Source organism: Scyliorhinus canicula, chromosome 19 (genome assembly GCF_902713615.1).
Source record: "Scyliorhinus canicula chromosome 19, sScyCan1.1, whole genome shotgun sequence".
Classification (NCBI taxonomy): domain Eukaryota; kingdom Metazoa; phylum Chordata; class Chondrichthyes; order Carcharhiniformes; family Scyliorhinidae; genus Scyliorhinus; species Scyliorhinus canicula.
Genome location: NC_052164.1, coordinates 69,692,576 through 69,719,012, shown reverse-complemented (window position 1 = coordinate 69,719,012; position 26,437 = coordinate 69,692,576). Strand labels below are relative to the sequence as shown.

General features: G+C 49.7%; 1 protein-coding gene across 2 annotated transcripts in view; it reads right to left on the bottom strand.

The window, feature by feature from the left end:
• The window catches only part of robo4 (roundabout, axon guidance receptor, homolog 4 (Drosophila)), a 177,077-nt gene extending 152,084 nt beyond the window's left edge, over positions 1-24,993 (bottom strand). For both annotated transcript variants that reach the window (XM_038779102.1, XM_038779103.1), the window contains exon 1: positions 24,568-24,993. In XM_038779102.1, coding sequence (XP_038635030.1) covers positions 24,568-24,637 — 70 coding nt within the window. In that variant the 5' untranslated portion in view covers positions 24,638-24,993. The remainder of the gene's footprint in view (positions 1-24,567) is intronic.
• Positions 24,994-26,437: the final 1,444 nt, after the last annotated feature.

Below are 26,437 nucleotides of genomic sequence, written 5' to 3'. Positions count from 1 at the left end.
TCCCTCACCAAATGTGTTAGCTCCAAAATGGACAAGCGTCCAGAGATGGGTAAGAAATACCAGCTTTGTCAGCAATAATTCCACAAATTACTTTCTTTTTTTTTTAAATTTAGGAGTACCCAATTAATTTGTTCCAATTAAGGGGCAATTTTGTGTGGCCAATCCACCTAGCCTGCACATCTTTGGGTTGTGGGAGCGAAACCCACGCAAACACAGGGAGAATGTGCAAACTCCACACGGACAGTGACGCAACGCCGGGATCGAACATGGGACCTCAGCGCCGTGAGGCTGCAGGGCTAACCCACTGCGCACCGTGCTGCCCCCAAATTACTTTCTTTAAGAAAGGTGCTGCCATTCAGTTTGAGAATCCTTAGCTTCTCCCGTGGGGCTGCCAATGAATTTTCGAGTTTCACTCCTGCTAAGGGCATCAAAAACACTACTTGTTTCTTTTCTTGGACTTTTAAAATAAATATAGAGTCCCCAATTATTATTTTTTTCAATTAAGCAGCATTTTAGAGTGGCCAATCCACCTACCCTGCACATCTTTGGGTTGTGAGGGTGAAATCCACTCAGACATGAAGTGAATGTGCAAACTCCACATGGACAGTGACCCAGGGCCGGGATTCGAACCAGGGTGGTCAGCGTTGTGAGGCAGCAGTGCTAGACATTGCGCCACTGTATTGATTTTGGTTTAAGGAATAGTTTTTTTCCGTTTTTGCCCAAGCATCTAACCTGCACTCTACCCAACCAGAGATTGCTGATGTAGCAATGGAAATAAGTTTACTTTTCCACCTAACCTGTGTGACCTGTGAGCATGCGGGTGAGTGTGAAATGTGCAAGCGAATACAGCCAGTGAGTGTGCAAGTGAATGTAGTCTGTATGTGTATGAATGAAAGCAGCCTATGAATGTGCAAATGAATTAGGGCAGCACGGTAGCACAAGTGGATAGCACTGTGGCTTCACAACGGCAGGGTCCCAGATTCGATTCCCCGCTGGGTCACTGTCTGTGCGGAGTCTGCACGTTCTCCCTGTGTGTGCATGGGTTTCCTCCGGGTGCTACGGTTTCTTCCCACAGTCCAAAGACATGCAGGTTAGGTGAATTGGCCATGATAAATTGCCCTTAGTGATGAAAAAGGTTAGGTGGGGTTATTGGGTTATGGGGATAGGGTGGAAGTGAGGGCTTAAGTGGGTCGGTGCAGACTCGATGGGCAGAATGGCCTCCTTCTGCACTGTATGTTCTTTTTCTAATGTGGCCTGCTAGTGTGTGAGTGACTACAACATGTGAGTGTGCGAAGTAAAGCAGCATATGAGAGTGCAAGTTAATGCAGCCTGCGAGTGTACAAGTGAATGCGGCCTGTGAGTGTACAAGGACTGCGAGCGTACGAGTGAATGCAGCCTGTGAGTGTGCAAGTGAATGCGGCCTGTGAGTGTACGAGTGAACGAGGACTGCGAGCGTACGAGTGAATGCAGCCTGCGAGTGTGCAAATGAATACAGTCTGTGAGTATGCAAATGAATACAACCTTAGCGTGTGAGAGTGAATGCAACCTACAAGTGTGTCCGTTCAGGGACTGTGCTGTTGAATAACAAGTTTCCTGTGCAAGGCCGCACTCAGCCATGAAGGATGAAAGGCATCCACACTGCATCCCTCACAGAGCTACAAAACAGGAAACCTTTTCAAATCATACACCACAGATACTGAGAACTTGTGCTGATCACCTTTGGCCCAAACCCGGACATCGTGATAGATGGTGCAGAGTTCTAGTATGACTCACTATTATGGCATGCAGGAAAGGAGTCCTTTGTACTCCTTACATCAACAAAAGACTTGATACATCTGTACTGGAGCCCAGTTTAAACTGGGAGCAACAGATAAGAAGCAATTGCAAGTTTCTCCATTATCCATCAGTTTATAAGGAAATCAGATTAATGTTGACTCCCCCGCTAGATAATTAATTGTCAAGCTTTTAGAATTTCTATAGTTAACTTCGAAAGCTGAGATATAATCACCAGTACTATACAGTGCATGTATAGGTGGGGCTGCTCAATACCCCATTTGAAGTGGTGGCCTGGTCATTAAGCTACAGAAGGTATGCACCACATTGAATTCATGGAACAGATGGAACCTTCAACATCCGAAAATGCACACAGGTACAAAAGGGCAATACCAAGTGGGTGAAATCTCATTCACGAAAGCACAGCGACATATAAGTAAGTTGTTCGGAATTTCTCTTGTCATCTCAGGACATCCCAAAACAATTTAGATTTTGGAACTATAGTCATTGTTGTAATGTCGGAAATGTGGGAGCCTAGTTATTCACTGCAGAGTCACACAAACTGCAATGTGATAGTGACCAGATCATCTTTTTTTTAAATAAATGTTGAATTCGGGATAAATCTTGTACCAAACTTGGAATCCATAGAACCCCTATAGTACAAAAGGAGGCCATTCAGCCATCGCGACTGCACCAACCCCCCTGAAAGAGCACCCTACCTAAGCCCACAGCCTGCCCTATCCCTGAAACCCCACCTAACCTACACATCATTGGATACTAAGGGGCAATTGAACAAGGCCGGTCCACCTGCACATCTTTGGACTGTGGGAGGAAACTGGAACACCCGGAGGAAACCCGCACGGATACGGTGAGAACATGCAAACTCCACACAGTCACCAAAGGCCAGAACTGAACCCGAGTCCCTGGCGTTGTGAGGCAGTAGTGCTAACCACTATGCTACCATGCTGCCCTGGGAGGCATCAGGAAGAAATTCCTGCCTTTCTTTGCAATGGTACCGTGGGATCTTTCACATCCACCCGAGATGGAAACTGGGGGCCTCAGTTTAATTTTCTAATTTAAGGAAAGTCCTCCTAAGAGTCGCTGCCAGTAATGTTGCATGCGGACCTGAGTAGCTGAAAGAAGTCAGCCCAGCACTGACTGTATTGAGAAAAACCCTATTTTGCAAAGGAGGCCTCAGGCGGGCATTTACCATTATTTATTTAGTTATTTACTTACTTACATTTACCTGCATTTGCAAAGATCACAAAGATCCCAATGCCAGTTTCAGGCTCGAGCTCTGGACATCTACACCAATATGGCAGGCTCTGCACTTCCTGCTCATAATCAGGGTAAGTGCTTGTTGTCCACCATTTTGGAAGCCTAGGCAGCCATGTAGTATGCTCGACTTAGGCCTAAGTACCATCAACTTTCTCGACTAAGGCCTGAATTTTCACCAAGTCGGAGTGGGTCTCCGGAGTAGCCAAAGCGACACCAGAAAAACAATTTCAGAAGCCCCGCCTCCACACGCGCTACCATCTGCCAGGGCAGGAATCAGGGAAGGCTGTCGTTTGCACAACTGTGATTCACAGAGGCAAAACAGGTAAAAGAGCATCTGCCTTTAAATATATTAAATTTCCGTAAATGAGATGCCCAAACTGCAATTTCTGGGCTTTCGACCTTTCAAGAGTAGGTCTAAAGCTGCCAGAGTTTTTTGGCGAGATTGTATAGACTTTCGTGAAAGGCAGGATACCTTTTTGGAGAGGTAAGGGAACCTTTCGGATAGGTTCCGGGACACATTTGGGGGAGGACAAATGCTCATTGGGATTGTTAAAAGTAGACATGGATGTGGATAAAAAGTGGATAAATCCTTTGGAACTGACAAGGGAACCATCAAGCTGTCAAGATATTAAAATCTCCTGCCTTTAAAAAAAAAAAATAATGTAGCTTAAAAAACAATGCTTGTTATTTCATTCTATCTACTGGCATAATGATAAGAGGGCTATCATTATAAGAGATAATAATAAGAACTGGACAATATCCATACTTGGGCTGACAGACGGTAAGTAACATTTGGGCCACAAAAGTGTCAGGCAATGGCCATCTCAATCATGAGAGGTTACCATTGGGCAGCACGGTGGCACAATGGTTAGCACTGTTGCCGCACGGCGCATCGGACCCTGATTCAATCACAGCCAGGTCACTGTCCGTGTGGAGTTTGCACATTCTCCCCGTATCTATATGGATCTCACCTCCAGAACCCAAAGATGTGCAGGGTAGGTGGATTAGCCATGATAATTGCCCCTTAATTGAAAAACAAATGATTGGGTACTCGAAAATTATTTTTAAAAAGAGAGTTTACCATTGACCACAAACTGGACTGGACTAACCATAGAAATACTATGGCTACAAAAGCAGTTCAGTGGCGAGTAACTCACTTGCGGACTCCCCAAAGTCTGTCCACAATCTAAAAGGCACAAGCCAGCAGTGTCATGGAATACTTGCCTGGATGAGTACAGCTCCAACAACACAAACATCGCAACTCCATCCAGGACAAAGCAGCCTGCTGTCTTGGTATCCCTTCCACATACATTCACTCCCAATGCACAGTAGCAATAGTGTGTATCATCTACAAGAAGCGCTGCAGCAAGTCACCAAGGCTCCATAGAGAGCATCTTCCAAACCAAAGGTCACTATCATCTAGAAGGACAAGGACAACAGATGCATGGGAACACCATCACCTGGAAGTTCCCTCCATCTGAGTTACTCACCATCCTGACTTGGAACAGTATCGTTGTTTCTTTACTGTCGCTGGGTCAAAATCCAGGAACTCCCTCCCTAACAGACCTGTGAGTGACTCTACACCAATACGGAATGTTACGGTTCAAGCTCACCACCTCCTTGTCACAGGCAATTAGGGATAGGCAATAAATGCTGGCCTAACCAGCGATGCCAATATCCCTAGAATGATATTTTTTAATAGTACTGTATGGCTAATTATCATTATCACAGTGGAGTGTCTCTCAGTTCATAGTTTGACCGCTCCTTGTAATTATGAAGTCTTTGGTGTGGGGCTATGAATACAAGTGCTTGTTTTTATAAAAGATTAAGCACTTGAATGAGATATTTGTTTTTATATGGGATTATCTACTGAAGGAATGTAAATGTGCTGAATGAGCTTTATAAATGAGAACATTGTTATCAAAAATAAAGGCTGCAATTGATTAACGTTATTGCATTCCATCTCAACATGGATCCTGAGGTGGGATGGAGGGTATAAGGGCAATGGGTGGTGTGGGGGGAGGGGGGGGGGGTCATGGAATGGTTTAACTTGGCAAAAGGTCTATAAAGGGCTATGGGGGTGGATAGAGGGGCATAGATTGACACAGAGGGTATGAGGGGCCATAGGGTGTGGGTGACTGGGAGCATGAGGCGTGCGTGGTTAGGTGAGATATGGAAGGCTATTTTGTGTCTTACAGTTTTTTTTTAAACAGCTGAGTTAAGTTCAGGAGAACTGAGCAGATCTTTCAGCCAGACTGCCTCTGGCAGCACCTGTAACTGGGGACAGGGGTGCGACTCCTACTAACTCCCAACCCCATCCTGGAATGAAAATCTGACTGCTCGGGATGGTTTCTCCCGAGTCAGGTGTGTGGAGTCGAAAATCTTTAATACTCTGCAGTCCCGATTTGGGAGTGGAAATTCAGGCCTAAATCTTTTTTGGACTGTGAGACTGATTTCAGCACAGGTTGTTCTGTCATGAAATTCCAGATTAATCGGGAAATTGGAGCGTGGACAAAGGATTTTCCATTCCATTCACTTATTAGGTGCCAAGTTGTTTGGAATTTCCTGCAGTTTGACATAATCCCAGCCTCAGACATCCTGCATAAGGATAACAGTTCCCACACTTCCCTTTTTATTAACGATTCCGATTTGAAAGCTTTTTCCATGTTCAGTGGCTGCATTGGAGTGATGCGGCGAAGTCTGTCAATACGAAAATTGAGCTATTTTTGCCACAGACAGGAAGTTAGAGGATGGAGCCATGGAGCCAGTGGCTGACTATGGAAACAGTCGCAATCCGTTCTAAACAACTATTGAGGCTTCATGACAGGATGCCTGCCTTTTTATTCTATGGTGTTCTTAAAGAATGATACTTGTGTTTAGATATGGTCATTGGTACTTCTGTATTTGAGGCTACGTGGACCGTTTAGTCTGGTTCATTGATGCAAAATTGTGCTTCTATGTGGTATGTGCATCTCTCATTGGTAACTGGGTGAAAAAATATTTAAAGAATGTGTTTGGCAGGTTATCAGGAAAAGGCTTCACGAGTGACGTTGCAGATTACAGAAAAGCTGCGACGCAGAATGAGGCCATTCAGCCCTTCGTGTCTTCGGCAGCTGAAAAAAACTAGCTGCCCATTCGAATGCCACCTTCAATCGGTAGTCTTGCAGGCTTCCGTAGACTTTCCGACTTGTTTGTATGTCACATTCTCATGAACAGTGTCAGCAACAAGTGAATCCAGATTCTTGCTATTGGGGTAGTGGGCAAGGAGATGCTTATTTCCTCTTCCTGGTTTCCCTGAGGGAGCCAATGGGCAGGCAGGCAGAGGCAGTAATCTCTCTTTCTTGAAGGGTATCAGTGGTTTTTCACAATAATCCACAGTAGCTCAACTAGACCAGTTCCAAATTCCACTGAAATTGGACTCATTGATAATTGTTGTTTTCTCTTTCCCCCCCCCCGGGGATCACTGCCATTGTCATTTTCCTTTCCATCTATAAATTAGCAGATCAGTGAACTCAGCTCCACAACTTGTGATATTTGCTGCATTGCTGCAGGGCCATCTGCCTAGCTCCTACCCTGTTTGATTGGTTTACCAAAAAATTAATACTGCCTTTGCCAAGAGATGAATTTCTGTCCTCATAAGATGCCCATTCTAACTTTCCAACATCATAGGCGTACGGATCACAGGAAAACAGTTAAGAGGAGGAATCTGGGCTGGAATTACCCTCCCAGCACAGGGCACCAAGATCGACTGGACTATAGCCACCTTGGCTGGGATCAGACAACTCAGCTCAGACTAAGTCGCATTAGATAGATTAAATTGTGTTTTTCTTGTCCCTCACACACAGTGGTTCTTTTTGTTCAGTTCTATGCACCCATTGTATATTTTTGCATATTTTCTGTCCCACAAATAGGTCTTACATTATTTTTTTTCCAGCTTTGTTTGCTCATGATGGTCAAAGTGGACAAAGAACAAAAGAAAGGCCCTTCACCATCTTGACCTTTGGGCAGCATGGTAGCACAAGTGGATAGCACTGCGGCTTCCATTCTTAAACGAGGGAAGGACCTGGAAGATTGCGGGTCATACAGGCCGATTTCGCTTTTAAACGTGGATGCCAAATTGCTAGCTTAGATTTTGGCCATACGAATTGAGGATTGCCAGGGGTGATAGAGTATGATCCGACTGGGTTTGTTAAAGGCAGACAACTTAATACCAATGTCCGGGGACTTCCGGTTGCGGCTATGGCCAGCGAAGTCGCACGTTTGGCTGCTCCTGCGAGGAAGGTGTTTTCGGGCCGGTTGGAGGGCCCCTAACGGCGCTGGAACGACGATTCCCGGTGGGGGAAGGTTCCCAGAGGAGAACCCTGCAAAACTTATGGTCGTCACCCGAAGTGGGGCAGAAAAAAAAAAGCGGCAGCAGCTCCCCGAAAAAAGCGGGGGAAGAAACCCAAAATGGCGGCCGGCGGCGCACCCGAGGACTGGAGGAAATGGGCGGAGGAGCAGCAGGCCGTTCTCCTGCGCTTCTTCACGGAGCTGAAAGTGGAGCTGCTGGAGTCGATGAACGCGACGACCACCAGGCTGATGGGAGCCCAGGCGACCCAAGAGGCGTCAATTCGGGAGCTGCAGCAGGAGATGGCTGTGAGGGAGGAGGAGGCCACGGTCCTCGTGGGAAAGGTGGAGGTGCACGAGGCACTCCACCTGAAATGGCAAAACCAACTGGAGGAGATGGATACCCGCATGAGGCGGAAAAACCTGAGGATCCTGGGCCTGGCAGAAGGACTGGAGGGGTCGGACCTCCCGAGGTATGTGGCAGAAATGCTGGGCTCACTGATGGGGGCAGGGGCCATCCCTTCGCCCCTGGAACTGGAGGAGGCCTACAGAGTAATGGCCAGGAAGCCAAGAGCAAACGAACCCCCGAGGGCGGTGCTGGTTCGGTTCCAGCGACTCAGTGACCGGGAGAGGGTGCTGAGGTGGGCCAAGAGAGAGAGGAGCAGCAAATGGGAGAACTCGACGGTGAGGATCTACCAGGACTGGAGTGCGGAGGTGGCAAAGCGGCGGGCCCGGTTCAACCGGACGAAGGCGGTGCTGCATGCCAAGAGAATCAGATTCGGGATGCTGCAGCCAGCGCGCTTGTGGGTGACCTATAAGGACCAGCACCACTATTTCGAGTCCCCGGAGGAGGCGTGGGCCTTTGTCCAGGAAGAAAAGCTGGACTCGAACTAGAACCAGGGGATACTTGGCGGTCGTTGCCGCTCTGGTACTTTAAGCTGGACACGTGGCTTTCTTTTGGTTGGATTTTCACTTGGCTGTATTTTTGGACCCCTTTTTTTTCTCTCTACCAGTTTTTTTCTTTTTTCTGTTATTTATAATGTTATGTTGGGGGGGCGGGGTGGGGGGGGAGTGCCGGGGGTATGTGTTTCTTGTGGGGGTTTTTTTTTTTATCGGTGTGGGATCGGGGACGGGGGTGGAACTGAAGATGGAGGGGTGGGGAGTGGCAGGGCGAAAGCGCGGGCTTTCCTCTGGTTTCCCGCGCGCGGGGCAGAGGAGGGAGGAGGGTGGGAGGAAGGGGCGTGGTCAGCAATGGCTCCCTTTCCCGCGCTGGAGCGGGGTCAAGGAGGGGTGGTAAGGGGGGGGATGTCCCCCATGCTGGGAGGAGTCGGATTGTGGCAGGGGCAGCCAGGTCAGCGTAAACCAGCTGACTTACGGAAGTGCTATGGAGGGTGCATCGCGGCTAGGAAGGGTCCTAGCCTGGGGGGGGGGGGGGGGGGGCTACCGGGTTGCTGCTGAAAAGGCCAGGGAGGAGAAGTTGAGGACCGGAGGGGTGGGGGGAGGGCGCCATCGCCATGGGGAGCGGGTCAGAAGGGGAGGGCTGACTCGGGGCGAGCAGGTGACAGGATATGGCTAGTCGGCAGGAGAGAGGGGCGGGCTGCCCTTCGACCCGGCTGATCACTTGGAATGTGAGGGGGCTGAATGGGCCGGTCAAGAGAACGAGAGTAATCTCGCATTTGAAGGGACTGAAGGCGGATGTAGCAATGCTACAAGAGACCCATTTGAAGGTGGCGGACCAGGTCCGCCCGAGAAGGGGGTGGGTGGGACAGGTGTTCCACTCAGGACTGGACGCAAAGAACCGGGGGGTGGCGATCCTGGTAGGGAAGAGGGTGTCGTTCGTGGCGGCGGAGGTGGTGGCGGATAAAGAGGGTAGATATGTCATGGTGAAGGGTAGGCTACAGGGGGAGAAAGTGGTGATGGTTAATGTGTATGCCCCGAATTGGGACGACGCTGGCTTCATGAGGCGCCTACTGGGCCTCATTCCGGGCCTGGAGGCAGGGGGCCTGATCATGGGGGGGGACTTCAACTCAGTGCTGGACCCCGTGCTGGACAGATCGAGTTCAAGGACGAGTAGGAGGCCGGCAGCGGCAGAAGTGTTAAAGGGGTTTATGGAGCAGATGGGAGGGGTAGATCCCTGGAGGTTTGGGAGGCCGAGGGCGAGGGAGTATTCCTTTTTCTCCCATGTCCACAGAGTCTATTCTAGAATTGACTTCTTTGTATTGAGCAGGGGACTGATCCCGAAAGTACGGGAAGTGGAGTACTCGGCCATAGCGGTCTCAGACCATGCGCCACACTGGGTAGATTTGGAAATGGGGGAGGCGCGAGACCAGCGTCCGCTGTGGCGTCTGGATGTGGGGTTGCTGGCGGATGAGGAGGTGTGTAAGAGGGTCCGGAAGAGCATTGAAAGATATCTGGACACTAATGACACGGGGGAGGTGCAGGTGGGGATGGTCTGGGAGGCCCTGAAGGCGGTGATCCGGGGGGAGCTGATCTCCATACGGGCACATAGGGAAAGGAGGGAGAGACAGGAGAGGGAGAGGCTGGTGGGGGAGCTTTTGGACGTGGATAGGAGATATGCGGAGGCACCAGAGGAGGGGCTGTAGGGGGAACGGCGCAGTTTGCAGGCTAAGTTCGACCTGTTGACCACCAGAAAGGCAGAGACACAGTGGAGAAGGGCGCAGGGCGCGATTTATGAATATGGGGAAAAGGCGAGTAGGATGTTGGCGCATCAGCTCCGCAAGCGGGATGCGGCTAGAGAAATTGGGGGAGTGAGGGAGAGGGGTGGGAACGTAGTGCAGAAGGGGCCAGAAGTAAATGGGGTTTTCAGAGACTTCTATAAGGAGCTGTATCGGTCAGAGCCGCCGACGAGGGGAGGGGGGATGGAGGGCTTCTTGAACAAATTGAGGTTCCCCAAGGTCCAAGAGGAGCTGGTAGAGGGGCTGGGGGCGCCGATAGGGTTAGAGGAGCTAGTCAAGGGGATTGGGCATATGCAGACGGGGAAGGCGCCGGGACCAGACGGGTTCCCGGTGGAATTTTACAAAAAATATGCGGATTTGGTGGGCCCTGTGCTGGTACGAGCCTTCAACGAGGCATGGGAGGGGGGGGCTCTGCCCCCGACAATGTCGCAGGCACTGATCTCTCTGATCTTGAAGCGGGACAAGGACCCCGTGCAGTGTGGGTCATATAGGCCTATCTCGCTCCTGAATGTGGACGCCAAGTTGCTGGCAAAGATCCTGGCTACCAGGATAGAGGATTGTGTGCCAGGGGTGATACACGAGGACCAGACGGGTTTTGTGAAAGGGCGGCAGCTTAATACGAACGTGCGGAGACTGCTAAACGTCATCATGATGCCGGCAGTGGAGGGTGAGGCGGAGATAGTGGTGGCATTGGACGCGGAGAAAGCATTTGATAGGGTGGAGTGGAAGTACCTGTGGGAGACGCTGGAACGGTTTGGATTTGGGGAGGGATTTATTAAATGGGTGAAGCTGCTCTATTCGGCCCCGACGGCAAGTGTAGTGACGAATGGTAGGAGATCGGAGTATTTTGGGCTCCACCGGGGGACCAGACAGGGGTGCCCCTTGTCCCCCCTGCTCTTCGCACTGGCAATTGAACCATTGGCGATGGCACTGAGGGGCTCAGGGGGGTGGAGAGGGCTGACAAGGGGCGGGGAGGAGCACCGGGTATCGCTGTACGTGGACGACCTGCTGCTATATGTGGCAGACCCAGAAGGGGGAATGCCGGAGGTGATGGAACTGCTAGCAGAATTTGGGGACTTTTCGGGGTACAAGCTAAACTTGGGCAAGAGTGAGGTATTTGTGATACACCCAGGGGACCAGGAAGAGGGAATCGGGAGACTCCCGTTTAAGAGAGCAGGAAAGAGTTTTAGATATTTAGGGGTGCAGGTGGCAAGGAACTGGGGGACTCTCCACAAGCTGAACTTCTCCAGGCTGGTGGAACAGATGGAGGAGGAATTTAAAAGGTGGGACATGGTGCCGCTGTCGCTGGCGGGCAGAGTGCAGTCCGTTAAAATGACGGTCCTCCCGAGGTTTTTGTTTTTATTTCAGTGCTTGCCCATCTTCCTCCCTAGGGCCTTCTTCAAAAAGGTGACGAGTAGCATCATGAGCTACGTGTGGACGCACGGCACCCCAAGGGTGAGGAGGGTCTTCTTGGAGCGGAGTAGGGATAGTGGAGGGCTGGCATTACCCAATCTTTCGGGGTATTACTGGGCGGCAAATGTATCGATGGTGCGCAAGTGGATGATGGAAGGGGAGGGGGCAGCTTGGAAACGAATGGAGAGGGCGTCCTGTGGCAACATAAGCCTGGGGGCCCTAGTAACGGTGCCATGGCCGCTCCCTCCCACGAGGTACACCACGAGCCCGGTGGTGGCGGCCACCCTCAAGATCTGGGGGCAGTGGAGGCGACACAGGGGGGAAGTGGGAGGTCTGATGGAGGCACCGTTAAGAGGGAACCATAGATTCATCCCGGGGAACATGGACGGGGATTTCAGAGCTGGCACAGGGTGGGCATCAGGCAGCTGAAGGATCTGTTTGTAGATGGGAGGTTTGCGAGCCTGAGAGAGCTGGAGGAGAAATTCGGGCTCCCCCCGGGAAACATGTTTAGACATTTGCAGGTGAAGACATTTGCTAGACGCCAGGTGGAAGGGTTTCCCTTGCTCCCCAGTAGGGGGGCGAGTGATAGGGTGCTCTCGGGGGTCTGGGTCGGAGGGGGGAGGATATCGGACATCTACAAAGTAATGCAGGAGGCGGAGGAGGCATCAGTAGAGGAGCTGAAAGCCAAGTGGGAGGGGGAGCTGGGAGAACAGATAGAGGATGGGACATGGGCTGATGCCCTGGAGAGGGTTAATTCTTCCTCCTCGTGTGCGAGGCTTAGCCTCATTCAATTTAAGGTGCTACATAGAGCCCATATGACGGGGACAAGGATGAGTCGGTTCTTTGGGGGTGAGGACAGATGTGTCAGGTGTTCGGGAAGTCCAGCGAACCATGTCCATATGTTTTGGGCATGTCCGGCACTGGAGGAGTTCTGGAAGGGGGTGGCAAGGACGGTGTCGAGGGTGGTGGGATCCAGGGTCAAACCAGGATGGGGACTTGCGATCTTTGGGGTTGGGGTGGAGCCGGGGGTACAGGAGGCGAGAGAGGCCGGAGTACTGGCCTTTGCGTCCCTAGTTGCTCGAAGAAGGATACTATTACAGTGGAAGGACGCGAGGCCTCCAAGCGTGGAAACTTGGATTAATGACATGGCAAGCTTTATTCAGTTGGAAAGGGTTAAATTCGCCCTGAGAGGGTCGGTACAAGGGTTCTTCAGGCGGTGGCAGCCTTTCCTCGACTTTTTGGCTCAGAGATAGGGTACAGAGGTCGCAGCAGCAGCAACCCGGGGGGGAGGGGGGGGTGGCAACAACGGCTGTGGTGGGTTATTTACGGTTGAAATGCGGGCAAATTTGCTCGCAGTTCATGTTTGATGTTGATTGTTGCTTTGTTTGTTTTTGGGGGAGGGGGGAGGGGGGGAGGGACAACGCGCGCGCGAGTTCGGGCGGGGGGGGGACATTTGTTAAGAGGGAATATTTTGTAATATTTCATAGTTAGTTGGGGTAAATATCTTCATGTAAAAAATTCTTTCAATAAAAATTATTTAAAAAAAAACTTAATACCAATGTCCGGAGACTTTTGAATATTATTATGATGCCCTCAGAGGGAGGGAAGGCGGAGGTGGTAACAGCGATGGATAGACGCAGAGAAAGCTTTTGACCGGGTGGAGTGGGAGTACCTGTGGGAAACGCGAGGGAGGTTCGGGTTTGGTGAGGGCTTTATTCGCTGTGCAAAATTGCTGTACCAGGCGCCTGTAGCAAGTGTATGTACAAACCGGCTGAGGTTGGGGTACTTCGAGCTTCACTGGGGAACGGGGCAGGGGTGTCCCCTCTCCCCGTTGATATTTGCCCCACCTATAGAACCGCTAGCTATGGCGCTGAGAGCCTCGAGGAACTAGCGGGACTGGTTCGGGGAGGGGTGGTGGAACATCGGGTCTTGCTATACGTGGATGATTTGCTCCTGTACATTTCAGACCCTGTGGAGGGGATGCCCTGCAGAGGCTCAACCTGACCCAGTTGGTGTAGCAAATGGAAGGGGCCTTTAAAAGGTGGGATATTCTCCCGCTGTCACTGGCAGGGAGGGTGCAGACCGTCAAAATGACTGTCCTCCCCATCTTCATCCCTCAGGCCTTTTTTAAGCAGGTGAGTAGGATCATTTTTGGCTTTGTGTGGGCGAATAAGACCCCATGAATAAGGAGATCGCTGTTGGAGCACAGTCAGGGGGGGAGGGGGGGGTTTGGCACTGCCGAACTTTCGCAACTACTACTGAGCGGCCAATATAGCTATGATTAGGAAGCGGGTGATGGAGTGGGGGGGAACGGCGTGGGAGCAGCTGGAGGTGGCGTCATGCAAATGTACTAGTCTGGGAGCTTTGATAACAGCTCCTTTGCCATTCTCGCCGACCCGTTACTCCACAAGTCCGGTGGTGGTGGCGACACTGCGGATCTGGGGACAGTGGAGGAAGTACAAGAAGGTGGTGGGAGCATCAGTCTGGACCCCAATATGTAACAACCACAGGTTTGTCACAGGTAGGAGGGATGGTGGGTTCCAGAGCTGGCAGAGGGCAGGCACCAGAAGGATGGGAGATTTGTTCATAGACGGAAGCTTTCCCAGTTTGAGCACCCTACCCAAGCCCACACCTCCACCCTATCACAATAACCCAGTAACCCCACCAGCAATTTTGGACATTAAGGGCAATTTATCAATCCACCTAACCTGCACATCTTTGGACTATGGGAGGAAACCGGAGCACCCAGAGGAAACCCACGCACACACGGGGAGAACGTGCAGACTCCGCACAGTGACCCAGCGGGGAATGGAACCTGGGACCCTGGAGCTGTGAAGTAATTGTACTAACCACTATGCTACCGTGCTGCCCTAATCTGCCGCCAGGAAACGCCTTTAAATATTGCAAGTACGAGCCTTCCTGAAAAAACAGGTAGTGGCCTTTCCGACGCTGCCGCCACTGAGGATACAGGGCAGGGTGGTCTCCAGCACCTGGTTAGGGGAGGGGAAGGTGTTGGATATCTACCAGGAACTACAGGAGGCAGAGGAAACCCCAGTGGAGAAGCTCAAGGGCAAGTGGGAAGAGGAGCTAGGTGAGGAGTTGGAAGCAGGTCTGTGGGCAGAGGTCCTGGGCAGGGTTAATTCCGCCTCATCATGTGCCAGGCTCAGTCTAATTCAATTTAAGGTGGTCCACCGGGCACACATTACGGCAGCGAGAATCAGCAAGTTTTTTGGGGTAGAAGGCAGCTGTATGGAGGTGCAAGGGCAGTCCTGCAAACCATATCCACATGTTTTGGGCATGCCCGGAGCTTAGAGTGTTCTGGCAAGGGTTCGCGAGGGCAATGTCCAAGGCGCTTAACACATGGGTGGTGCCGAGTCCAAAGAGCGGTCTTTGGAGTATCAGAAGACCCGGGAGTTCAGGGGGCGAAAGAGGCCGACGTCTTGGCCTTTGCCTCCCTAGTAGCCCGGAGACGGATTTTATTAATATGGAGGGACTCGATAAATTGGCCATGATAAATTGTCCTTAGTGACCAAAAAAAGGTTAGGAGGGGTTATTGGGCTACGGGGATTGGGTGGAAGTGAGGGCTTAAGTGATCGATGCAGACTCGATGGGCCCAATGGTCTCCTTCTGCACTGTATGTTCTATGTATTCATCTCTATTTACCCACCTAGGTTCCATAACCCTTTGGGGAGCAGTCTTCAAAATGCCCCCTTTAAGGGAGGTGGTGGCAGAGTGGCATTCTCACTGAATTAGTAATCCAGAGACCCAGGACAATGCTCTGGGGACCCAGGTTCCAAGCCCACCACAGCAGATGGCGAAAATTTAATTCAATAAAAATCTAGAATTAAAAGTCAAATGATGACCATGAAACCATTGCTGATTATTGTAAAAAACCATCTGGCCCACTAGTGTCCTTTGGGGAAGGAAATCTGCCACCCTTACCTGGTCTGGCCTACATGTGACTCCAGACCCACAGCAATGTAGTTGACTTTTAAATGCCCTCAGGGGTGGGCAATAAATGCTGGCCCGGCCGGGAATGCCGAAGTCACATGAACGGATTTTTGAGAAAGGAAAAGTTGCCTAGAACTCAGAGGTTGTATGTTGAAGATGTGGAGAGACAAAGGCAATGAACCATAATTTGTTCTACTTTAGATTGAGATTTTTTGAAAAGAAAATGTAATTTCTTATGTGACTTGCAAGCTTTTCATAATTATTTTAGTGACCATTCGTGAATGGGGCAGGACTCGGGGAGTAAACCAAAAATTAATGTGAACTAGGGTGTAAAGGGAGAGACGCCAGCACCTGGGCATTGCCATACCCATATAATTTGTGAACGACTTAACACTCAGATTTAGCAGAGAGTGGCTGTGCCTTCAGTTACCAAGCCTATAAGCACTGGAAGTCCTTCCTTCAACCTCTGCATCTCTCTTTCTTTTTTACGAAGGGTGCGATTTAACGTGAAAAAAACTGAGTCCCCTTTTGGGTGCATATAGTGGGGTGTTTCAACCCCGCTATCGAATGGGACTTGCCTGTTTTTTTGGCCTCAGTGGGAACAAGGTGCCGGGTGCCAGAGGGAGAGCCAGGGTGCCACCCTTCCCAGAGCCCGACCAGCCGGGGGGCCTCCAATGTCCATGTTTGTGTGGGCCAGTACTAAACGGCGCCATGGTGAGGTCTCGCAGGCAAGGCCGTTAGTTCCTGGGCCTCGGGAGAATATGGCGTAGACATATTTAAATGAGCCTCATGACTCATTTAAATATGTGATTCTGGATCACGCCCAGTGAGGGTGAGATCTAGACTGAGAGGGACCTCTCGCAAGATTAAACGGCCTCATTGCGTCACCAAGTCAGCAACGACGAGGCCATTAAATCGCGGCCGATGTTTTGCAGAAACTATCTCATCTAACCAAAGATCTTCATGCATGGTTCAGGGTCAAAATTTGTTTCATAATGCTTCTGTGAAGTTCCTTGGGATTTTAAAAAAATTGATTTAAAGGATGAGGGTGCCATTGGCAAGGTCAGCATTTATTGCCAATCCTTAATTGCCCTTGAGAAGGTGGTGGTGAGCTGCCGACAATGTTGTGTAGGTACACAAACAATGCTGTTAGTCAGGAAGATCAAGGATTTTGATCCAACAACAGTGAGGGAATGTCGATATATATCCAGTCAGGATGATGGGTGACTTGGAGGGGCACCTCCAGGTGGCGGTGTTTCCAGGTATCGGCTACTCTTGGTGAATTTGGAGGGTGTTGACTAAGCAGCCTTGGTGAGTTCCTGCAGTGCATCTTGTAGATGGTACACACTGATGCCACTGTGTGTCGGTGGTGGAGGGAGTGAATGTTTGTGGAACGGGTGCCAATCAAGCGGGCTGCTTTGTCCTGAATGGTGTCAAGCCTCTTGTGTGTTGTTGGAGCTGCACTCATCCAGGCAAATGGAGAGTATTCCATCACACTGCAGATGATGGACAGGCTTTGGGGAGCCAAGAGGCAAGCTGCTCACCACAGGATTCCTATATTTTTCAAATGTTTTCTATCTTGGGCATAGAAAGAATGATCTTCCTGAAAATGTGAGGGTACAATTGCCCAAACTGTGCTCCCTGTTGGCACCACAAGATGAATTATGTTACTCTGTGATGCCTTCATGCCAGTCATCACATGGCACAGGACTGAGTAATGCATAAATGTCCCAGCACAATGGTGCCTACAAGATCACACTGCAATTCATAAGCAAGTGGGCACTCAGTGGAAAGTAAAATTGATAATAGTGCTAAGCTAAACAAAACTGGCCTTATTTCAGCCAAGGACTTATGAACACAATTGTTGCACGAGAGGCTCATGCACTGCATCTAACATAGGAAAGATAGGCCAATTCTTCCCATAGGACAGCTGAAATAGTCACTGTGTAAAATACCTGAGCCCATTAAAGCTGGCTGTGTTTGAACAACATTAAGGTTGTAAACTTAGCTCCTGGCTCGGGGTCCCGTGGGATCGATGTGCCGGTCAGAGGTTGTGTATTGATACTGAGGCCCAATTCTTAATTTCAAGCTCCCGACTGAGGATCTGTGGCTGGAAAAATGATACGTGTAACCTTTGACCCATGGCTAATACTTGAATTTTCCAAATATTTGCCAGGACAATTGGACAGCTGTAAATACAAGCACCATTTTCAGGAGAGGCGAGGAAAAAGCAGAGACCCTGAAGGAATTTTGGCGAGGCCAAGAAAAGACTCTCTTGATGTAGTAATGGTGCCTGATTCCAGCCTTCCCATTTTTCTACTCATTTCATTATCTCAATCCTTCTGATAACTCATGTCAAGATACTGTTCACCGGTGTCAGCTGTGGTTCAGTCTCGCTTCTGAGTTAGAAGGTCAGGGAATGAAGTCCCCCTTCCAGAGTCTTGGGAACAAGCCAACTTTTCAATGAAGCATTGGAAATGCCTTCAAACAGATGAGACTGATGCCCCAGTTACCCTCTCAGGTTGGCACACAACATCCTGTGCCACTATTCCGAAGACAATTGCGGGAATGGCAAAAGGTTGTGATGTTCGTTTGGAGAACCGGTGGAGATGTGATGGGCTAAATGGCCTTCTTCTGCGCTGTAGGAATTCTGTGATTCTGAGTTCTCCGTAGTGTCAGAGCCAATATTTATCACAGAGCCAACATTAAATCGCGGTTATTAACTGATCATTATCACTTTGCTGTTTATGGGTGCTCACTGGGCACACATTGATAATAATAATAATCTTTACTATTGTCACAAGTAGGCTCACATTAACACTGCAATGAAGTTACTGTGAAAAGCCCCTGGTCGCCAAACTCCGGCGTCTGTTCGAGTACACGGGGCTTTTCACAGTAACTTCATTGCAGTGTTAATGTCAGCCTACTTGTGACAAAACATTATTATCACCGAGGGAGAATTCAGAATGTCCAAATTACCTAACAGCTTGACTTTCGGGACTTGTAGGAGGAAACCGGAGCACCCGGAGGAAACCCACGCAGACAAAGGGAGAACATGTCACAGACAGTGACACAAACCGAGAATTGAAACTGGGACCCTGGCACTGTGAAGCAACAGTGCTAACCACTTTGCTACCGTGCTGCCCTGTTTCCTATATTACAACAGAGAGTATACTTCAAACAAACTTAATTGCCGGTAAGATTCTTTGGTATATCTTGAAGGGTGCCGTATGAACGCAGTCGTTCTTCCTTTCTTCTCAAACCCTCCCCAAATGCCAGGCCCAGGCGGCAACCATCATCAGGGCTGCTTGACTGGTTTGCGAGTCACAACAGCAGTCACTCGATAACAGTCATGGGCAGGCACTATTCCACCCACTCTGGACGTCAGCTAACAAAGCACAACCCAGACACTGAGCTGGAGATCCCACTTTATTCCTCAGTACCACTCCTAGCAGTGCTTTTACCTGCCGTACAGCTAGGATTGCCTTTTCATCTTAGCTTGGTTCTTCTCCTGGCTCGCACAGTAATAACTGTTTACTGACACCGGAGACAGATTGTTCCCCAGCTGTACGCATTCCAAAACAGAACAGAATGCACAAAACAGCATCAAAATAGCAATTACTATCAAACAGAGATGAATGCAATCACAGTAATCGCATGTTAGTAATTCTGGAACATGCTGTTAATATTGAACCTCGTTGGGGAAAAATTGGTGCAAAGAGATCGACTAAGGAGAGCGACTACCACATCTGAACAGCATTAAAAGCAGATCAGATTCTATATTGGTTTCACCATTGTAGGAGTCTCCTTGGTGACCACTTAAAATAGAGGTTGACCCCCTTGGACATATCGGTAGGGGGGGGGGGGGGGCTGTATTTGGAAAAGCTGCTGCTTTCTATGCGGCCTAATCAATGGTCCTTAAAGGATTTTATTTATTTATTTATTTTTAAATTTAGAGTACCCAATTATTTTTTCCAATTAAGGGGCAATTTAGTGTGGCCAATCCACCTATCCTGCACATCTTTTGGGTTGTGGGGGTGAAACCCACGCAGACACGGGGAGAATGTGCAAACTCCACACGGACAGTGACCCAGGGCCGGGATTCGAACCCGGGTCCTCAGCGCCGTAGGCAGCAATGCTAACCACTGTGCCACCGTGCTGCCCCTTAAAGGATATTTAAAGTTATCACTTTGGAAGATCTTTTACAGACGAAACTTACAGGACAAGGAATTCTTCCTTGAGCCACGAGGCTACTTGAAGGAAGCCATCAGAATAGGAATCCGTGGAGCGGCATGTGGTGCAGTGGTTAGCACTGGGACTACTGTGCTGAAGACCCGGGTTCGAATCCCGGCCCTGGGTCACTGTCTGTGTGGAGTTTGCACATTCTCCCCGTGTCTGCGTGGGTTTCACCCCCACGACCCAAAGATGTGCAGGTTAGGTGGATTGGCCACGCTAAATTGCCCCTTAATTGGAAAAAAAATATTTGGTACTCTAAATTTATTTTAAAAAAGAATATGAATCTGTACACTATCTGTGTGCACATCCCGGCCTCTGAGCAGCTGCTTTATACCATCCCTTAATTATTATCCACTGGATTATTTGAGTATCAGTGTCTATATTTAGACATAACAAGCAGTTAATTAACCCAACCTTTTGCTGCCTAAGGTGTCAATGAGGTTTTAATTAATCCTTGCCTGCAACCATTCCATGACACCATGAGGAAAATACTTTTTCATACTCCCGTCTCACTACAGATTCCTACCTTTATATTTACATCTTCTAGCACTGCAATCACATCGTTTGTTTGATGGACAGTATGAGCACCAGGATAGTGTTCCCTCAATGACTCAGTTGTTAACAGGCTGAGCTATATAGGCCCCGATGTTAAGGTTCAAGCCCCCAGTCTGGGCTGAGTCTTCATCTCAAGCAGCAGCCGCCAAAGTTAACGCCAGTGCCAGCAGTACCACTGGCTATGGGATAGAGTATAAATGGACTAGTTGTAGGGTGTATAAAGCCAGCCACTTAGCCACTGGCAAGGAAGACCCAGCTGGGATCTACAGTGTGGTGTATATAATAGTTATGGTAAATAAACCATGAGTGGGATTCTCCGACCCCCCACCGGGTCGGAGAATTGCCCGAGACCGGCGTCAATCCCGCCCCCGCCGTGTCCCGAACTCTCCGCCACCTGGGATTCGGCGGGGGTGGGAATCACGCCGCGCCGGTCGGCGGGCCCCCGGCGCCAATTCTCCAGCCCGCGATGGGCTGAAGTCCCGCCGCTGACAGGCCTCTCCCGCCGCCGGGAATCAAAACACATACCTTACCGGCGGGATTGGTGGCGCGGGTGGGCGCCGGGGTCCTGGGTGGGGGCGCGGGGCGATCTGACCCCGGGGGGTGCCCCCACGGTGGCCTGGTCCGCGATCGGGGCCCACCGATCGGCGGGTGGGCCTGTGCCGTGGGGGCACTCGTTTTCTTCCGCCTTCGCCATGGTCTTCACCATGGCAGAGGCGGAAGAGACCACCTCCCCAGCGCATGCGCCGGTATGACGTCAGCAGCCGCTGACGCTCCAGCGCATGCGCGGACTTACACCGGCCGGCGAAGTCCTTTCGGCCCCTACTGGCATGGCGCCAAAGGCCGTTCACGCCAGATGGCAGAGCGGGAACCACTCCGTTGCGGCCCTAGCCCCTCAGTGTGAGGGCTTGGCCCCTAAAGGTGTGGAGACTTCTGCACCTTTGGGGCGGCCCGACGCTGGAGTGGTTCACGCCACTCCAACACGCCAGGACCCCCCGCCCCGCCGGGTAGGGGAGAATCCCGGCCCATGTTTCTTTGAACTACTCAGTGTGGACTTCTTCTTGGCCCTATAAAATATAGCAATTCCTGTGCCCGCCATTGCCAACTCTATCCCATGGCTTGTTTCAGCAATCAGACAACTAATGATGCTGCCAAAAGATCTCCTGACAAGAAACAAGACAATTCTCTCTGAATAAATTATCTTCATGAAGTACTTCAGGGATCTCTACATCCATTGGGTAATTAATAACCTCCTCAAAGCATCTACAGTCACTTCCTGGCGTCCACCATTTCCTTCTCTCCTTATTGTAATGTGCTCAGATATGTCCTTCTGCAGGCAAGGATTTCAAGTTATCATTGCCTCTTTCAAAGACACCCGCCCTTGACAACCTCCCCCCCCCCCCCTCCCAACCCCCCCTGCCCAACCCAGGGACAAGGTTGTAGTGGACCCAACCGACTTCACGTGCCCCATCCCCCCCTTACCCGCCCTCCACAACCATAATGCACTGTAAGCAGGATACAGAGGGACGGAGTGGGACTTCCATCCCTCATTGGGAAGTCCTGCCTCTGCGAGCTCCATCAGTCCTAACAGCCAAGAGTGCATTAGTGGGCACTTCCAATCCAAAGAGGAAGCAGAAGAAAGCTCCTGGATCCATAGAAACAATTAAGTCCAGAATCTAGGGCGAGGATGGTTTGGGCATGTTCGGGAGGAGAGTAGAGGGGTGGGTGGTGGGTTTAAGACAGTAGATGGGTAGGAAGAAAAGGGTGAATTCTATCTTATGAGGACATTTCCCCCACTGTAAAGGACAGCTGCCAAAGATATAAACCCACCCCCTTCCTTACCACCCTTTGAAGAACTTACTGCCCACATCAACCATTTTATGGCCTTGGCATGTGTTATCAGGGTCAATTGGCTTGATAACAAGCTTAATTGCCTATTTATTATCTACTTAAATATGGCAGGTGATATTGGTGCGCATCACTGCAAACCCCCCCCCCCCCCCCCCCCCCCCCCCCCATGCCTCTATATTATGGAGTTGAGTTTGGGAGTGGATGGGATGCTGGTGGAGTGGAAATCTGCTGGTTTATGTGCCGCCTCTCACTGAAAAAAAGCCCAGTGTAGGCGGAGAGGGGAGGCAATGGCACATAAAATGCAGCCCCTTGATCTCAGTAGCTGGTAGGGCCAATCATTTCAGTCTCAGCTAAAACTGTCAATCATAACTGAGAAATATGCCAACAAAGGTTGTCTCACTTTCTCGGGTAAAAATCCAATACGCACAAGCTAGACATAGACACCCTGGACAGATGCACTAAAATAAAAGCAAAATCCTGTGGGAGCTGGAATGTGAAACAAAAATAGATGCATTCTCAAAAATCTCAGCAGGCTTGGCAGCATTGTGGATACAGAAATAAAGTTAACTTTTGAATCTATGTAACTCTTCTTCAGAGAACTGTTAGGGGACAGATGCCCTGTTAGGTTATGAAAATAATGTCCCATTGACGTTTGGTGGATGTGAAAATTCCTTTTAGTAGAGGAGCACGCCATTCTCCCAGTCTCCTCAGCAATATTGCTCGTGCAATTCTGGAACTGTCTTCCTCAAAGGACGGTGGAAGTAGAATCATTGAGTATTTTTGAGGCAGAGTTAGATAGATTATTGATAAGCAAGGGGTGGAAATGTGGGGTTGATTGTTTGATGGCAATCCTATGAAGGATGCTTTACTGTGCCAGAGGTGCATTTTTTAAATGCAAATAATTGTTATTCAGAATGGTAGCAGCAGCGTCTCTGAGTGCTTCCCAGCAGAACCCAACAAAAAATGAGGAAAATAAAAGCAAATTAGTGCGGATGCTGGAATCTGAAACAAAAACAGAAAAGACCGGACAATCTCAGCAGGTCTGATAGCATCTGTGGAGAGAGAAGGGAGCTAACGTTTCGAATCTGAATTACTCTTTGCCAAAGCTAGAGAGACATGGACATAGGATCAGATTTATACAGTTGTGGGGGCGGGGCTGGGGAGGGGGGGGGGGAAGTGTGCATGGAGCATTGGGGTTGGGTAGGTGGAGATTGAAGTGGGGAACCTGTATGATCTCTCCTCTCCCCTGTTGGTGCTGCAGCCAATTCTATCGACCCACTGCCAGACAAGTCAGTTCAACACACACTGAGGACTGAACCCAAATCCCCTCTGCATTTACACACTCAGCTATTGGAGGAGCGTAACCGCCAAGCACCAAAACTCAAAAGTGACTCCTTTACATTACACAGACCAGAGTGAAAAAAAAAATCCATATTGCTGCCAAGAAATAGCACGGCGGGGAGGTGGTAGAGAGATAAAGAAGGGACTGTAATTAAATTCTGACTAAATGTGTAACTTGTTTCCAAAAGTGCAAAGGCAATCAAACAAAATAACACAAAATAGCATGTTCCTTTTAAAATGTAAATTGACTTGATTACAGGTTTGTTTGGGCTCCTGTGAGTGCCTGTATTTGTGTGTGTGTGTGTGTGTGGAATTTGTTATGTCGGGATGTGCAAGCTTAAACAGAAGGCATTTCAAACGGTTCTGTTGAAGCTGGCTATGCCCCCTTGCTAAAAGAGGTTCTGTGGCTAGACGCTATTGTACTTCAGAATCAAAGCCACACAATACATACTTCTTAAACCATCCCACCCTCATCACAAAGATGTACAGCTTTGAAGCAAAATAACACACAAAAGGCTCCTTCCAGCAGCTTCGAAGCTGTTTTGACAGAACCCGAGATTTGTTGACACCAGCCAGCATTTTTTTTTATTCCGTTGCGTTTCGACACAGACTGTCCCAACGATCTCTTTTTTTTAAAACAGGCTGCGATGTAAGAGTGGGGACCCACAGCAGACATCAGATTGTTTAAAGGGCAAATTCTTCCAGGAACACATGGGAGTGAGATGGCTTCATGAATCCAGATAATGAGACCACAGAGCTGCATTTTTCACGCTCCCAATAAAACCCATGGAGAGGTTGGAAGACAAAATGAATGGACATTCTCATTAAACAAACATTAAAATGACACTAACTGCTGGTTGGGGGGAGAGGGCGAATTTCTACAATACCTGAACTCCAACTATAATAAGATGCATTTTGTAAATCACTAAATTGGTTTCATCTGATACCCAGTTAGACCTTAAAATGCAGTGTTTCAACGTCCAAAGGTTTTTCTACATAACGTAAATACAATTTAAAATTGCATGTATTTTTTCCAGAAATTATTTATTCTTTAATTGCATTTAAAGTTTTAAACAGGTCTGAAAACCCGCAACAGCCATGGCATTTAGGGAACCAAAGTTAGAATAAAGTTTCCAAACTTTCCGCTTACCTTCCAACGAAAGGAAAAGTTTCCACAGGAGCAGGAGCCTAAGCACCAGCAGCGCTGCTCTGAGCTCCATTCGCTCTTCTCAATGAGCATGGAGGAGAAAGAAAGCTCCTTCGCCTGCCCCGCTTTCAGCGAGAGAGAGAGAAAAAATAACTCAACAAACTGCCAGAGAACTTCAACAAACTGCCAGAAAACTTTTCTAAACTTTTGCAAACTCTGAGAGAAGGTGTCAGCGCAGCTCCCACCCTTCCAATTTCCAGCATCCTTTCTACCTCGAAGGGTCAATAAGTCCCGGTTCCTGCTTTGCTCTGGTTTTATTTGAAGTTTCCGCCTGTGCTCTGACGGTGCTGATTTTCTCACCTCCTCCCCCTTTTTTTCGCTTTCCCAATTCCTTTTCTTTAACTGCCTGTTGCCATTGCACCCCCGGCCGCAGGTGCTGGGACCCACATTCACAGACCCCTACCGCACTACTCCCAGGCGTTTAACTCTTTCAAGGCGGCAGATGTTACAACCTAGCACTGTTCACATCAAACGGGTGCAGTCGGCACTTCTTACAGGTGAAGTCTCATAGACATAGAACATAGAACAGTACAGCACAGAACAGGCCCTTCGGCCCTCGATGTTGTGCCGAGCAATGATCGCCCTACTTAAACCCACGTAACCCGTATACCCGTAACCCAACAATCCCCCCATTAACCTTACATTACGGGCAATTTAGCATGGCCAATCCACCTAACCCGCACATCTTTGGACTGTGTCCTTCGGCAGGGCCTTGAACACACTCCACAGTGATGGATCCAGATTCCAGGACTGAACAAATAGGGCAAGCAAAGAGGGAGTATGAGAAGAAACTGGCAGCTAACATGAAACACGATCCAAAGTCGTCTCTGAACATCTAAATTGCAAAAGGGTGGGCAGCGCGGTGACCCAGCGGTTAGCACTGCTGCCTCACATCGCCGAGGTCCTAGGTTCGATTCTGGCCCTGGGTAACTGTCCGTGTGGAGCTTGCACATTCTCCCTGTTTCTGAGTGGGCCTCACCCCCACCCCAAAGATGTGTGGAGTAGGTGGATTGGCCACGCTAAGTTGCCCCTTAATTGGATTTTTTTAAATTTTAAAGCGTAAAAGGGTGGCAAAAGCAGGAATAGGGCCTATTAGGGACTAAAAAGGGGGATTTGCACATGGGGGCAGGGCTAATAATTGATTATATTCGGGGCCAGTTTATCTGAGGTGGTCGGACAGCTGGTTTGTGATGCGGAGTGAGGACAACAGCACAGGTTCAATTCCTGTACCTTCTGAAGGACGCAGCAGGCCAGCACGATGTGGAGGACTCTCCTAGTGCTATACTGGAGGGCTAGGCAGCTGAACCACATCTTCAGGATGCCGAAGCACCGCTCAATCACGGCCCTGGTTGCAGCATGGGCATCATTATAGCGGGTCTCTGTGTTGGGCTGTGACCTCTGGATAGGGCATCATCAGCCACGACCGCAACCCCTGTTGCCCAGGAGCAAACCCCTCACCCAGGGGAGTGCCTCGAAGGTGCCTGGAACCAGGATGTGTTGTGCACACTGCCCAGATACCGGGCAGAGATGTGCATGATGTGCATCTCGTGGTCTCACAACATCTGCACGTTCATGGAGTGATTCCCCTTTCAGTTTGTGAAGACCAGCCCCTCTTGCACTTGTGCTCGTAGGGGGACATATGTCCTGTCAATCATCCCCTGAACCTGGGGCATCCCGGAGATCATGGCGAACCACGCTTCCTGGGCATCCTGGTGGGTTTGGTCCACATTGAACCTGATATATTGTGCCGAGTATACAGAGCCTCCATGATGGCACCTGTGCACTGAGGTCTGCGAGATCCCAGACTTATTCC